This window comes from Sparus aurata, chromosome 20, assembly GCF_900880675.1.
Source record: "Sparus aurata chromosome 20, fSpaAur1.1, whole genome shotgun sequence".
Lineage (NCBI taxonomy): Eukaryota > Metazoa > Chordata > Actinopteri > Spariformes > Sparidae > Sparus > Sparus aurata.
In genome coordinates this window covers 20,666,304-20,682,194 of record NC_044206.1, presented here as the reverse complement: position 1 = coordinate 20,682,194, position 15,891 = coordinate 20,666,304, and the positions used below count along the sequence as shown (strand labels likewise).

The 15,891-nt window shown below is 41.6% G+C and overlaps 1 protein-coding gene and 1 long non-coding RNA gene across 3 annotated transcripts; one reads left to right on the top strand and one right to left on the bottom strand.

Annotated features, from left to right (window-relative positions):
• Nucleotides 1-629: 629 nt before the first annotated feature.
• LOC115571613 (uncharacterized) lies at nucleotides 630-2,512 on the bottom strand. Its single transcript, XR_003981953.1, has 5 exons — nucleotides 2,372-2,512; nucleotides 2,213-2,278; nucleotides 1,844-1,932; nucleotides 938-1,011; nucleotides 630-837 (listed from the first exon to the last, which is right to left on the bottom strand). It is a non-coding gene; the product is annotated as an uncharacterized LOC115571613 (long non-coding RNA).
• Nucleotides 2,513-10,190: 7,678 nt separating this feature from the next.
• On the top strand, nucleotides 10,191-15,451 carry LOC115571606 (zinc finger protein 2 homolog). Of its 2 annotated transcripts, none has more exons than XM_030401079.1 (3): nucleotides 10,191-10,774; nucleotides 12,598-12,867; nucleotides 13,389-15,451. In XM_030401079.1, the coding sequence occupies exons 1-3, from the start codon at nucleotides 10,363-10,365 to the stop codon at nucleotides 14,837-14,839; spliced, it is 2,133 nt and encodes a 710-aa protein (XP_030256939.1). In that variant the 5' UTR covers nucleotides 10,191-10,362; the 3' UTR covers nucleotides 14,840-15,451. The 2 variants fall into 2 exon arrangements, with proteins under 2 accessions (XP_030256939.1, XP_030256940.1); XM_030401080.1 differs by having other exon boundaries at nucleotides 10,193-10,762.
• Nucleotides 15,452-15,891: the final 440 nt, after the last annotated feature.

Here is a 15,891-nt window from a genome sequence, read left to right as displayed (position 1 = left end):
GTTGTAGAAGTGAAATTCACATTTCATGACTGTCTAGTTATATTTTTAAACTGGGACACAGCACATATGTTTTTGTTTTTATGTCTTTATTAACACAACCAACTACTGTTGTTTCTATCAATAAACATATTATATTTGTGAGAGACTTTTCATTTAGAATATTATGGACTTTTGGAAGAAAATGTGCTCATTCATTTATAGGCTAAATATAAATCGCTATTTTATCATATTTGTCTTAAATCCAGCTTCATTATAGCAGATAAAGCACATCCTGACAGCTTGGAATATTACTGTCAGATACTGTTTCCCCTCTGTTCAAAATGAAAGGAGGCTCACACATCTTTCAAATTCACACTCCTGACTTCTCTCCCCACAACAGATAAGTCCTGTGATTTTCAGGCTGATATCATTCAATTTGACCATTTAAAACAGGGGGAACGCATCCTGACAGCTTGGAATACTACTGTCACATACTGTTCCCCCTCTGTTCAATATGAAAGGAGGCTAAGACAAGCATTAAAGACTTTAATAACATTAAACAAAAAAATAAACTTACTTTTTAGAACGTAGAATTATTATTCAGTTCAATAAAAACAAAATTAAATGGCAAATCGGCAATATTTAACACATCAACAAAAACATTAAAATAATTTTAAAAATGAAACATTCAAAATCAAGCAAAGATAAACTGTAAACAGAACATTTCTTATTGATACATGAACATCCTAAGAAATAAGTTACTTTGCCTCAGCATGCTGCACACACAAATTTGTCCTCGATCTTTGGCCTTCCAACACATGCACGATGGAACCACCATCCACAGGCATCACAGGATATCTGTAGTGCAAAAACATTTTGACACTGCATGAAATACTTAAAGAAAACTTGGAAAATAGATACAAACACAGGACTACATTCTGTACATAAAATATAATACCCATGTCAGCTCTGCCTCTTCATTGTCATCTGCATTTCCCCCCCCACAGTTGAGGCAAAGGTTTGTCAGATCGTCTGTCAGAAAAATGGAAAAGTATTTGAAAGAGGGCAACATTTGTGAGGACAAGATGATTTCTTTTGAGTCTGATCCCGGCAATTGTATTTTTTGTCATTTTCAGAGATAATAACCTGAGTAGTCAAAGATGTTTTCATTTACGACTTGTTGGGTAGGGTTTAACTTCCACTAATTTTGTGCCTATGCACCTGTGTAATATTCATCTTTAATGTTACAAGCGAGGAAAACTTGGCATTGTACATGTTTGACATATACATCTGCATTTAGTCCTTTAGTCACCAGCAGTACTTATTCTATTCTTCTGGCTGATATTCCCGAGATACTTCACATACATGCACATGCATCTCATGATCTGTTATCCTCTGTAAATATCATTAAATGGTCCACATTATTCTTAACATTTCTGAAACTGTTTCTGGTTTTGTTTGTCTGCCTGAGCAAATGTCATCCCTTGAAGTTCATTGTTTTGTCTTAAGTGCTCACCAGTTGTTTGACATTATTGTAAGGTATTACAATTGCAATTAAGCATTATGACAGGTATTACATGCTTTGTTAAAATATGTAATCAAATGTAATTCTGACATATAAAAAAGAAAATCACAGCTCAAACTTTTCAAATGAGATCCAGACATATTTTTAACATTTTTTAATTTGTTTGACAGATAGATAGAATTACTTTAATGATCCCAGACTGGGAAATTATTTAAATTAGATTAGATGTTATGACACCAACATGATTTACTACAAATTTCCATTATGACGTGTAGCTGCATCTATAGTAATATGTGACAAGTGGGTCATATTAAATCTGACGCCATAATCAAAGTGTACCTTGTTACATCCTGGCACTTTTTCAGCTTGTCAGCAGTTTCTCCAAGTGAATCCAAGAGCAGTGTCCTTTTTTCAGATAGATATATTACCTGTATGCAACATGAAGACCTAAGATTATTGTACATACAATACGTTTGTCCACTATATTGACATTCAAAACAACACTGCTGGGCATGGTCTTCAATAATACAAAAGAGCTCTACTGTATGGTCTTAAACAAGAACTACTTTGGTATCAAGGTGCAAGATGAAGAGTTTACAGAGCTGAACACAAGTCTAAAAAAATTACATCACTTTATCTGTTACTGTATGGTATACTGTATGTATCATGTCAATATATGCTCTCAATAGCTGAAAAATCAATACTTACAACCAGGAACCAGTGATGATGTTCATGCACAACACCAAACAGCACTTCATAATGTGAGGGATTCCACTGAAAAAGTTTAAATACAAAAGCTTTGACTTGCAAGCCATCAACATCAAATTACTGTTACCAGAATATGTGACAAGAGAGTTTGCAACTAACCCTGAATCGTGGAATATTTCCATTCCATAATGAGGTGATTCCAAATGTGTCGATGTGAAGCGCCTTCCCCTTTGATGTGTGTTACGGCCCTCAGCCCTTGGCTGTGTCTAATGGGTGTGGCTGTGTCCTGTGTGTTGCAGGTTGCAATGGATGGCTGATTGGGAGCACCTGTGCCTGGCTCTGCAGCTGATTTAAGTCTGCTGGTTCAAGTCCTCGCTCTCTCCCTCAGGATCGACACCCTGCTGCTGCTGTTTTGTTCTGCACCGGACAACATGCACCCCACATTTTGACATACACTTCCACGCTCAATTGTACATTTAATTTGTGTTATAGTCAAAACATGCCTTGTTTCATCACACTTCAACTATCCATGTTTTGTTTTGCAGCCTCGGAGCCAGTCCTAACAAAGGTGGGGGCTCGTCCGGTCGTTGTGGGGTTTGGATGCCTTTTTTGTATGTTAGCCTGCTTTAGTTTGTCGTGGGCATTCGCGGTGTGACTACGCGGAAATTTGGCGTCTGGGTTTGGGTAATTGGCGACAGTGGCAGTGATTGAAGGAGGTTAATTGATCTTGTTCGGTAAGTGACGTCAGGGATGTGGGGTTCCCTTGGGAGTCCCTTGGTGGATGGTGACATGTGTCTCCATTTATGGTGCTTTTTGTGCTTGAGGAGGTGTGGAGCCTTGGTGCGCAGGCGTGTTAGTTTTGGGGCTGTTTTCATTCATGCGTAATGGGTCCTTGCTGGAGCGGAAGAAGGTGTGTTGGTTGAAGTGTGTGCATGGTTTTGATGGAGTTTTTCCTAGTAGGTTTAGCGGCGTCTCCCCTTTGGGACTCGTCGGTGGGAGGTTGTTAGTGTTGGGGTACAGTGGTTGAGAGCATCCCTTTCCCCTTTTTCCTCAATTTTGCTCGGGAGCACTGCCCGTGGTTTTGAGGTGGTGGCCAGTTTACTGGTTGCTACTTTCGGTCCAGCGGGCTCTAGGTGCATAATTACCCGCCACTACGCCTCATGAAGACTAGGGGGGAGTTATGTCAGTTACGTTTTGGTTAGACAGATAGCTAGCGGAAAAACTCCAGACTGAGGCTGTACGCCATGAAGCACACAGGTGGGTCCAGCCCTTTGTATTTTTTCTGTTCTTCTCTCACAAGTGTATAGCTATGGATGAAATTGTTAAGACATTTTTGGAGAGCCCGTCTGAGCAGCTTTTGGACGAGTGTTCAAGGGATCAGTTACTTAAGTTGGTCGGTGACAGACGGGTTAAGGAGGCCGTTAGGGCGAATCTAAAAGTCCATCTGTTTAAAGGTTTTGAGCACTATTAAAGAAATTGTTTCTGTGAGTGACGATTCATTGTCAGCATTGAACCTGATTAAAAACGAGAAGGAGTTCCCTGATGTATTTACAGCATGCGTTGTGACGCGTGCCATGGCGCGCACGCAGGCTGATGGAGGCTCTGTGGGAAAGACTGACAGTCCACTGCAGTGGATTTAACATGTCCTGATGTTCCTTGGTCTGTCTCCTACAGTGATTTGGTGGAAGAGCAGCAGGCTGATGGTTCCCTCAAGGCTTTGCTGGAGAAGGCTTGCCCTGTGGTTGAGGTGAAAAATCATGCTCAGTGTTATTTTGTTGATAAAGGGGTGTTGATAAAGTGGGTGCCTCAGTGGGAAAATTTCATTGGTGATCCTATTTACCAAGTTGTTGTGCCTTTCAGGTTGCGCAGTTTGGTGCTGAAGATTTCCCACGACGAGTGTGGTCACTTGGGTGTCAGAAAGACATATGACCGCATCTTGATGTATTTTTTTTTTTTTGGCCCTAATTGAAAAAAGATCTGTCAGCCTACATAAAGTCATGCCATACATGCAAACTTACTAGCAAGCCTAATCAGACCCTTAAGCCTGCTCCTTTGTTCCCGATACCAGCTATAAATCAGCCTTTTGAGCATCTCATCATTGACTGTGTGGGGCCTTTGCCTCCTTCGAGATCTGGAGCTTGTTATCTGTTGACACTGATGTGCCAGAGCACAAGATATCTGGCTGCCTATCCGCTGCGCACAATTACAGCCAGGTCTGTCATGCATGCTTTGTCGCAGTTTATGTCCATCTTTGGTGTTCCCAGGGTGATCCAATCTGACCAAGGATCAAACTTTGCCTCCCACTTGTTCTCGCAGATTTTGAAGCAGTTGCATGTTAAGCACAATCGGGCATCTGCCTATCACGCGCAAAATCGAGGCATTCTGGAACATTTTCACCAGACACTAAAGGCAATGTTGCATGCATACTGTGTTCAGTTGAAGGGTGACTGGAAAGATGGCTTACCGTGGCTGTTGTTGGCCTCTAGAGAGGTTGTTCAGGACAGTACAGGGTTTAGTCAGGGTGTTCGGCCACATGGTATGGGGTCCGTTGGCTCTTTTACGGGATAACTGGAGGGAAACCGAGCCACCACGGAACCTGCTTGAATATGTACATGGTTTTTGGTACAGGTTGTATAAGGCCCAGGAGGTGGCCAAGAGCAAGTTGGGTGGTGCACAAAGCAACATGAAAAGACTTAATGATCGGCGGGTTGAAAATCGTGTGTTTCTCCCAGGAGATCAGGTCCTAGCTCTTTGCCTATTGTAACATCTCCATTTCAGGCTAAATTTTCTGGCCCTTACTGTGGTTAAAAAGTTGACCATCCAGAACTATCTGATTGCTGCTCCCGATCATAGATCTTCTACTCAACTGTGCCATGTCAATCTGTTGAAAACGTACTATGTTCGTGTACAGGAGTCCGGTAATCAGGAGGTAAAGCTGAATGATGTCCATCCTGCTTGTGTGTCTGTGTCTTTCTCCCCTGTCGTGGCAGAGCAAGGAGGAGATGACGTGTCAGGCCCTGATTAGCTGTACTTTATGGCCGGCTTAAAAATTCAGAGACTCTGCAGAATTTGGATAGTTTACTCGGCCATTTGGAGGTTGCTAAACGCACTGTTAGACGGTTTGATTGAACGTTATGTATGTCTATTCAATGATACACCTACCTGCACGCACCTGATTGAACATGACATAGATGTTGGAGATTCTAAGCCCATTAAACAGAAATTCTATCGTGTTCATCCAGAGAAGCGCAAGTATCTTGCCTGTTGGTGGTGCTGGTGCTCTTGGTGGTGCTATGGCAGGGACTGTTGGTGTCGCTGGGGCAATTGATGGTGCCGTGGCTGTTGGTGGGGCAGGGGCTGTTGGTGCCTGGGGCTGTTGATGGTGGTGGGGCAGGGACTGTTGGAGGTGCTGGGGCTGTTGGTGATTGTCCTTTTTTGGATTTAAGATTATGAAGTATTATTGGCTGTGGTGTTTTGAAAATTCAATGGTGATCGATATTCACCTTTCGTAGGAACTGGTTGTCAGACTGCAGGTCTGCGCTCTTCTTGTCGATAGCAACTATTGTAAAGGGACAAATCCAGTTTTTATCCAGCTTCCCACCCTTTCTTTGCTGCAGCACCTTGTCTCCCACCTGAAAACATGCCTGTTTTGCTGATTTTGGCATTTTGTATTTGTTTTGGGCTGTGGCCATGTTTTCACAAACAAGACTGTAAATCGCATCCTGCCTTTTAATGGCCTCCGAAAGCACCTCCTGGTCGAGGTCATTCTCCACGCTTATGTCAATCTGTAAAAGAGAGCTTTAATTAAAATTTTTTCATTGTTATTGCTTGGCTGTTACAGTCATTGGACTGTATGTGGGAATGAGACAAATGTAGCAATATGTTTAACTGTAAGTAACGATCTCAAAGCATTCCTGATCACCGTAACTATAACAGTAATGACAAAAATATATTATTGTTAGCATAGTCTTTCCATACTGACTTCTACCTTGAATAAAGCTAACTAATAAGTATGACTTTGGTAATGAATATCTCATTAAAATTACATATTTCCAACAATGTCAACAAAATATAAATTAACTATAGTTTTTCAATTTGTTATTCAAACTAAGAATTAACTGTAGATGTCCTGCACTGAGCCAACCTTGTAATCCTCCTGAACCTCACTCGGGAGGCGGGCCTCTGTCCCAAACAGGAGGAAGAATGGGGAGAAATTTGTTGTAATGTGTTTTTTGGTCCTCAGCCCAAACATCACAGCATCCAGATATGTATCCCAACTCTCTGGACGTTGGTTGACAAGTTTGCACAGTGCCCTGAAATGTATTATCATATAAATAGGTAGGCGACCTTTTTTCAAATACATTTTCAGTTCACAATATCATAGATATATTCAACATTACCTGTATCAACAAAGATATACGCAGTAAAAGTAAAAAATAGTAAAAAATATAATTACAGCACTGTTGCCTCTGTATTGTCCCATTTAACTTTTCAACAAGCCCATTTGTTTGTGGATGATATGGGGCACAAAGGCTGCGCTCAATCTCCAGGCATTTGCACACCTCGTTGTTTAGCTGTTGGCAAACAATGATGAGCACATCATCATTTGTTTGAATCAAATAACTTTTAGCATAATGATTCATTGCAAAAAATATTACTTCATATGCAAATTCATTCAGGAACACTCATCGTTTGCTTAAATCATTTATTGCGACAAATGATATACAGTTAGGCTTGGCGCTTAATGCTCCGCTCAAGGAGCTCCCCGGATTTGACAAGCAGCATGCTAGGTCAATCTGGGGAGTGCAATGCATACCCCCCCGCAAGAGTAGAGTCATAGCAACTAGAAAAATTGAGCCATTTTAGACTCAGAATAAGCAGATGGAGGCTGGGGTGGTGGTGGCAAGCTTGCCGGCAGCGGTGATGTGCGTGCAGCAGTGTTGAAGGAGAGATCAGTGAATGACGGCTTGGGTTTAAATGGACCGCCTAATTTGGAAGAGTGACTGTGGTTGGTCGGAGACTGGAGCTGATCTGATCAGCTGGCTGTCACCTGACTACAGCTGGGGCTTATGACTTCTGTGTCCTGCATGAATTGGCGCTGACTTTCATTAAATGTGAGAAATGTGAGATCATCTCACATACAGTACATTTAAACACTGTCTAAAAATACATCAACATTTATGTAACAACGCACTTAACATTCAACAAACCTCATTAACAAACTCTCGTCCCTGGTCAGTGAGAATCCTTTTTGGGGTCCCAAAACGATAAAGGGACTTAACAATACAGTCTGCCACATTTGCAGCTGTTTTGGATGGTAGGTCAAAAGCCTCAGACCACTTGGTGAAGTAATACACCATTACCCAGATATACATATTGCCTCCTTCTGTCTCGGCCACTTTGCCAATGATGTCCATCCCCACAAGTTCAAACGGTTGGCTCACCTTGGAGAAATGGAGAGCACAATAACAAATACAATATTAATTTTAAATTACTGTTTACATATTGTTTCCACTGGACGGTTCAACAGTAAAGTTTACTATATAAACTCTGTAATATCTGGAAACAAATCGGGGGGGCTGATTTGTCTCAGCCAGCAGCTAAAGTTTACAAGAAATTGCCAAATTTTAAGATTCATGGCAAACTAATTTGAACAGACTACACACAGACAGCTTTCATTTTAGCGTGTTCTTAACAAGCGGTTAATTGTTAGCTTAACAAGCACTGTGGTCGTGCAAAACGTGCCGGTGGAAATGTCGCTGTTTATGCTGAAATATGATGCATGTTTATACTTGTTGAACAAGTGGTACTTATTGCCTCCGCCAAGGACGTTATGTTTGTTGACTTTCAGCTCGTGAAGGTTTTATTGCACTTACAATAACGCGTGTCGCCGTCTCCACCTGGGTCACTTCTCTCCTCTCTCTGCTGCCGCTGCACACACACTCTCTCTCTCTCCCATGCTCTGTGTGTGTGTGTGTGTGTGTGTGCGCACGCGCGCGTGAAGAGCAGCCCCGCCCTCCAGTGATCAGAGACGCAGAGAGCAAGGTCAGGGAAGAAGCAGTTTATAGTGCTGTGGAAAAAAAACTGCAGCCATCGGCCACTATCGGAGCCAAGTTCCGCCGATTCCGATAGTTTGTAAAACGTCCTATCGGCGCGGATTAATCGGCCAAAACGATTAATCGGTCGACCTCTATTTACGTGTATATATTCATATCTTGCATAGTCAAGTATTAGGTACTCATAACATATTTTCATATGAGATCTTTGTGCATGTTTGTATATCTTCCATAGCCAAGTATATATTATACATACATTTCATGTTACATTATATTATTTTGTATTATATTGTTTTATATTATACTATGCGGTGTACAGGGTGAACAGGAAAGGGGCCAGGACTGTTCCCTGTGGGGCCCCTGTACTGCAGATTACTGTGTGTCGGACACAATAATTCTACCACCAATCACCTCACTGCCATCTACAGAAGTTCTCTGACGACTCTGCGATCGTCGGCCTCATCAGGGACGGGGACGACGGAGCCTACAGAGAACTTATTCAGGACTTTGTGGACTGGTGCCAGCAGAACCACCTCCGGCTCAACGCCGGGAAGACCAAAGATCTGGTGGTGGATTTCCGTAAGAACAAACAGCCCTGCACACAAGTGAACATCCTGGGAACAGACATTGAGATGGTGACATCTTACAAGTACCTGGGAGTTCACCTGAACAATAAACTGGACTGGACTGATCACACTGCAGCGACATACAAGAAAGGTCAGAGCAGACTGTATCTGCTGAGGAAGCTCAGGTCCTTTGGAGTGCAGGGGGCACTCCTGACCTCTTTCTATGACTCTGTGGTGGCATCAGCCATTTTCTATGGAGTAGTCTGCTGGAGCAGCAGCATCTCGGCAGCAGACGGGAGGAGACTTGATAAACTTATCAAGAAGGCCAGCTCCACCCTGGGATGCCCTCTTGACTCAGTGCAGGTGGTGGGAGAGAGCAGGATGATGAACAAGCTGTCATCGCTGCTAATTCAGGAGTCCCACTCCCTGCAGGTCACTATCTCAGCACTGGGCAGCTCCTTCAGCAACAGACTGATACACCCTAAGTGTGTCTAGGAGAGGTATCACAGGTCCTTCCTTCCTGCTGCTGTCAGACTGTACAACCAGCACTGCTCCCAGTAGCCGACAGACCTCTGTATGTTTGCACAAAGGTCACTTCTGTTTTTGCACTATCTGGTCAATTTCCTTAACACCCATATTTATTATCTGTATTTAAAATCTACATTTACAAAAACAAAACAAAACAAAAAATGCTGTTAATTTTGCACTACATCATGTAAATATGTATATATGTCTATTTATTTCGTCCCTTTTTTAATTTTATTGCTTATTCTTGCTATTGTTTCTGTTCTTATATGTTTCTGTTTTTGTAATATTCTGTCGCTGCTGTGACAAACAAATTTCCACGCCTGCGGGACATTAAAGGATTTTGATTCTGATAATTATTGTATTATATTTTATGTACTTCTGGCTGTGCAACAAATTGCCCCCTGGAGGATTATAAAGTTTACCTTGACCTTCAATATTATAAAACCTAGGGTCCTAGAAATGTGTATGTAAAACATAAGGTGCCTAGAACTGCAGTCCCAGAAATGTGGGTCTGAATCTGCATATTTACATGAAAATGGGATAATATGAATCAGAATTGTTTTAGCATTTGGGTGGAATAAACATTTAATAATGAATCACAATTATTTGAGTATTTGTGTGGAATATTTTGCTGTCATCCAGTTCGGTAGGTGGCGCTGTCGCGGAACGGTCATGAAACTGCAGCCTCTGGTACTGCAGGCACACACTCCTCCCAGTAGGTGGCACTGTCGCAAAGACATGAGGGGCCTAGAACTGCGGTCCCAGAGCGGCGGGTCTGAATCTGCAGAGATATAATACTGACCATAGACATACGACACCAAACGACCTGAGCTGAATCTGCATCATTAACAGGGACGATATTCACCCGTTTCTTCAGAAGCCTATGTGATGGGTGCTGCCATGACAGATAACTACTTCCGCCGGCGGTTATCTGCTTCCGGGTGCCTCGCAACTGAATGACTGACCGCCGCCGCCGAGCTAACCCAAAACAACTAGCGTTATGGGCTCAGGTACAACATGTGCCGTTGCTGGTTGCCACAACAATTCAAGAAAATTAAAGGTTTTTTCAGAAACCTTTTGTCTAGAACATCAACAAGCTCGACAAACATGTCCGTGCCCTGCGCCCTACGCCCTGCACGGCATGCCGAGGAAGGAGGAACGGAGACTAGCGTGGCTTGCGGCTTTGAGACTTAAATATCCCCCGAAGAGAGTGTTTGTTTGCTCCTTCCACTTCGTCGATAAAAAGCCCACGGAACTGCACCCTGATCCGGAGCTCTATCTGGGCTACGACCGACCTCCTACAAAGAGGAGGCGAAAGCTAATCCGTACGATTGTGAGTCAGACGGCTACTTCCAGCAGCAGCAGCGTTAACATTAACCAAGACGTTGAAGATGGACCTCGTAAGTTTAACTGTAATTGCAGTTATTTGCTGTTTTACGCATCGTTTTTTCCAGCTGGTAGCATATGTGCTGATTAGCATAAACGTCAGCTACTTGGCTACAGTATTAATATTTATATCGTGTTATTTTGCCTCGTATTTGTTAATTATTGTTTTAACATTCGTTACTGTTGCATTGATTAGTAGCCTGCGAGCAAGTTGAAGATTAACGTTATATCTGGAATTGCGAATCTGTTGTTATGATGTATTGCATATAATAATGTATACTGTCATTGTAAAAAGGGTATGCTACGTAGTCTGAGACACAATGTAGTCATGGATGTAGTCTAATAATCAATACATGTCTCAAATTGAATAGCCATTTATACAAGGGGCGCACAAACTTTGGCTTGTATTTGCAGTCATAACACATGCTATCTATCGAGGCATACACTGAGTTATCTGTTTATTTTGTATACCTATTTACATAACATACATACTTTGGCCATACTTCTGTGTTTGTCGGACTGCTCGGTGGAATTAACTTAGCTTGTCTCAGGCCAGACCAGCATCTCAAACTCTGCACGACCCCCTGACCAACAGTTGTGCTCAGTCATACACAGTGGGAGGACCCTGCACAACAGGATCATAGTTATTGCCATACGGCCAGCGGAAAAGATGTGCAGGATAAGATGACTCAGTGTGATGAGACTGGCTACTTCATGCTTCAAAGCGATGCGGATGCTTTGCTCTACACTGGTATAACCCTAGAAACACCCTTGTGTCAACACTGGAAGTATATGCTAGTAATTCATTTACAGTGTCTCTGCAAGATCAAGTTCTTATGACACTTATGAAATTAAAGACCAACCATGTAATAGGTGATCTGAGCAGACGGTTCCGTATATCACAGAGCATGGCGAGCAAGATAATCTCATATTGGATTGACAAACTGGACAAAAGTTCCACCTGCGCTGTTCATCTGTACATGCAAGCCCTGTCTTTCCACTGACCACGGCACCACCTTCAGAGAATACAATATAATTACCTCTGTCGATGTAGCTAACTATCGAGTGACTCATGACACAGAAATATACAGACGTATATGTTAGAGTGTATGTTAGAATGTGTATCATTAATGTAGTTCAAAGCCTGTCTTGCAGCCTTGACGTGATGACAATGAACACGTCACAGTACGTACAGGTCCAGAGGCTGTAGATTCAGACATCCTGCCTGGACCTAATCGATTATTTGTCACTACAACAAGCAGGAAGTAGTCATTATAAAACAGTCTCATGGTTCCTCTGATGATTATAAATGACCTGTAACAGCAAATGAGACCATTAACAAAAAGACGACTATTTTTATACAGTTATTCTTATTGCCTGCGATCGAGTGGAAACGCATACGTCACATTTAGAATCATATATAAATATATTAACTCATTGCGTTCCATCCTGCGGTCTCTGTCACCCGCTTCAAAACAAGAACGCTCTAGCAAAGATCTTTACAACAGCAGGTGCCGGTGTCGCACTGCAACCTTTTTCGAAATTTGTAACTGTTTAGGGTCACTAGAAAAATTATGTAATCCTGTTGTTGACATCGGATCAGACGGCACTTCTGTAAATCTTTTGCAGGTTGCCGTTAACTTGGACATTGTTACTTTGGATATACATTTGGGGTTGAAAATGTCAAAATTACCTAACTGTCATCAATATAATTAGACATGCTCTTGTTTGGATCCGCCATTTAAAGGGAGAACTCCATCTTTCACATTACTGATTAGTTTATATTCCTTTAAAATGTTTGATAGTTTCCTAGAAAATGGTCTGCTAATAAATGTGATGTGTGTTTCAGTGTTCCCTGCAGGTGTCCAGCAGCTGCACCAGAAGGACCCAGATCCCCCACGCATAAAAGAGGAGCCGGAGGAACACGGGACCGGTCAGGATGGAGATGCTGCTATCAACAGGTTCCCGTTCACTGTTGTCACTGTGAAGAGTGAGGATGAGGAAGTGGAACCTCAGACCTCACAGCTTTGTCAAAGCCAAACTGAGGAAAAGCTTCCAGGCCGCAGCTCAACAACACAGATAAAAACAGTAACTAACGGAGAGGACTGTGGAGGACCAGGTAGTTATTCACAACCAAATACTGATGAAAAGACTTTAGAATCTTCTGAGACTGAAGTCAGTTATAATGGTCGGAAAGCACCTTCATCAAATTCTGCTTTTATAATGAAGAGTACAGCTGCAGCTTTTGTGGTCATGTAATCCTATGTATCCAATTAGTATTTATATATGTTCTCTATGGTACAGAACCACAGGCATGGAAACTGTGTGATGCACAGTGAAAGTAGCTGTAGCCATAGCCATATAGAATTAGGAATAAAAATGATGTTTATTGAATTTTGAAGAGTTGTTGATAATATTGGAAAATTGGGGGTACATTTTTTTTTTTAACTACCACACTGGTCACTGTCATCACTTTAAAAAATACACATTTCCTTGCTCTGAATCCTAACAATTCTTAGGTGAACTTCATATTTCACTTTCACATTATTGATTAGTTCCAATTAATTTTCAGTTTTTTATAATTAATTCTATAGATAATGGCTGCTAACATTTCTCTGTGTGTTTCATTGTTCCCTCCAGGTGTCCGTCAGCTGTTGGTGATCAAAGAAGAGGTTTCCCGTGAGTGGTGCCCCAGCCTGGACGAGGAGAACCCAGAGCCTCTACACATAAAAGAGGAACAGGATGAACACTGCAATGACTCTGGGCTGGACGAGGCTGACACTACCAGCTTTCCATTCACTGTTGTCATTGTGAAGAGTGAAGAAGACGAAGAGGAGCCTCAGACTTCACAGCTTCATCAAAGTCAAACGAGTAGTGCAGAAACTGATGTAGAGGACTGTGGAGGATCTGAGCCTGCCAGGAACAGAGGTCCAGATAGTCATCCACAACTAAATACTGATGAAAACGCTTCAGACTGTTCTGACACTGATGTCAGTTCTGATGATTGGCAAGAACCTTTGTCAGATTTGGAGAATAGAGCTGAGGGAGGAGAGAGACCATTTGGTTGTGATGTTTGTGGGAAAAGATATAATCAGCTACATCATCTTAAGACACACATGCGAGTCCACACAGGAGAGAAACCATTTGCCTGTGATGTTTGTGGTAACAGATTTACCCAACAAGGGAATCTGAAGACACACATGAGAGTTCACACAGGAGAGAAACCATTTCTCTGTGGTGATTGTGGGAAAAGGTTTTCAGAAAAGGGCCATTTGAAGACACACATGCGAGTTCACACAGGAGAGAAACCATTTTGCTGTGGTGACTGTGGAAAAAGATTTTCAGAACAGGGGAATCTAAACACACACATGAGAGTCCACACAAGAGAAAAACCATTTGGTTGTGGTGATTGTGGAAAACGATTTTCAGAAAATGGGCATCTGAAGAAACACATGAGAATCCACACAGGAGAGAAGCCATTTTGTTGTGGTGTTTGTGGTAAAAGATTTACCGAACAGGGTGATCTCAAAAAACACACGAGAATCCACACAGGTGAAAAACCATTTGGCTGTGATGTTTGTGGGAAAAGGTTTACACAACCAGGAATTTTGAAGACGCATATGAAAGTCCACACAGGAGAGAAACCATTTGGTTGTGATGTTTGTGGGAAAAGGTTCACACATCAGGGAGATCTCAAGACGCACATGAGAATCCACACCGGGGATAAACCATTTGATTGTGATGTTTGTGGGAAAAGATTTAACCGGCAGACGCATCTTAATGCGCATAAGAGAGTCCACACAGGTGAAAAACCATTTGGTTGTGAAGTTTGTGGTAAAAGATTTATACAACAGGAAAGTCTCAAGAAACACCTGAGAGTCCACACAGTGGATAAATCCTTTGGCTGTGATGTTTGTGGGAAAAGATTCCAGCGGCAGTCACATCTTACTACACACGAGAGAGTCCACACAGGTGAAAAACCATTTGGTTGTGATGTTTGTGGTAAGAGATTTACACAACAGGGAAGTCTGAAGATACATATGAAAGTCCACTCTGGAGTTGCACATGTTGTTGATAAAATATTTAATTGAATGGCATTGTTTCATTGCAATTTGTTTTGTGTCTTTTCTGTTTTTCTAAAACATACCTTAACAAACCAAAACTACCCGTCTTGTTTGTTTTTCTGTTTTCTCTATACTTATTTCTCATCCAAGTATTAAGATTCCAGACTCCTCAAAAGGTCTCTTCAGAGTCCTAGAAATCAAGAATCATGAATAGACCATGAGAACTACTCCCCAGACTCAATACAGCAGCTAGTCATTCATCCATTTGTTTATAGTAGGTGCATATTTTCATTTCCATTCCTCGTTGGGTTGTCCACACGCGTGTTAAGGCCAGTGCCTATAAAATTACAAAAATGTGTTAATTTGTAGTAGTTATATCCTTTACATAAATGTGTTTCTCAAACATCTTCCATCCTTGCTCGTGAATGTCAAGGTCTTTTTAAGATGTCCATTTCACACCACATAATGATACCATCTTTAAATTTTTATGTAATTTAATTTTGCATGGTTGTTAAAAATACATTTAAAAACTCCATAGCCCCACACCTTCACCACAGGCCACATATACATATTATGCATTCAAAAGTGTACTTCTGTACTTCTTGGATTTCCAGTTGATATATCTATAATTTCTTGCTATCATTTGTAGTGTTAGTTTCTTTGTGTCATTATTGTCCAGAATTTCTGCATCTTCTAATATAAATGTGGTCCAGTGTAAATACTTTCTGTAATATTTCAAACACATGTTTGTGAGTATTGTTCCAGAAATAGCTCAAGTGTGTGCAGCCTCATACATATGATATCCCCATTATCTGAGTTGAATCTTGGGCATTAAGGAGAAACACATGGTTGATTCGTGAGGTGTAATACACACAGTATTATAGATTTAATATATATATTTAATTGCATACATTTTAATTGAGCAGAGTATTTTCTCTCAGCATATAATCATATCAAACAGCTTTTTTCCATTTATGTTAATGCAACGCTAAGTTGCTTTACCTCAGAATCAGAAATCCTTTAATGTCCCGCAGACGGGGAAATTTGTTTGTCCCAGCAGCGTCAGATTGTTTCAAGAA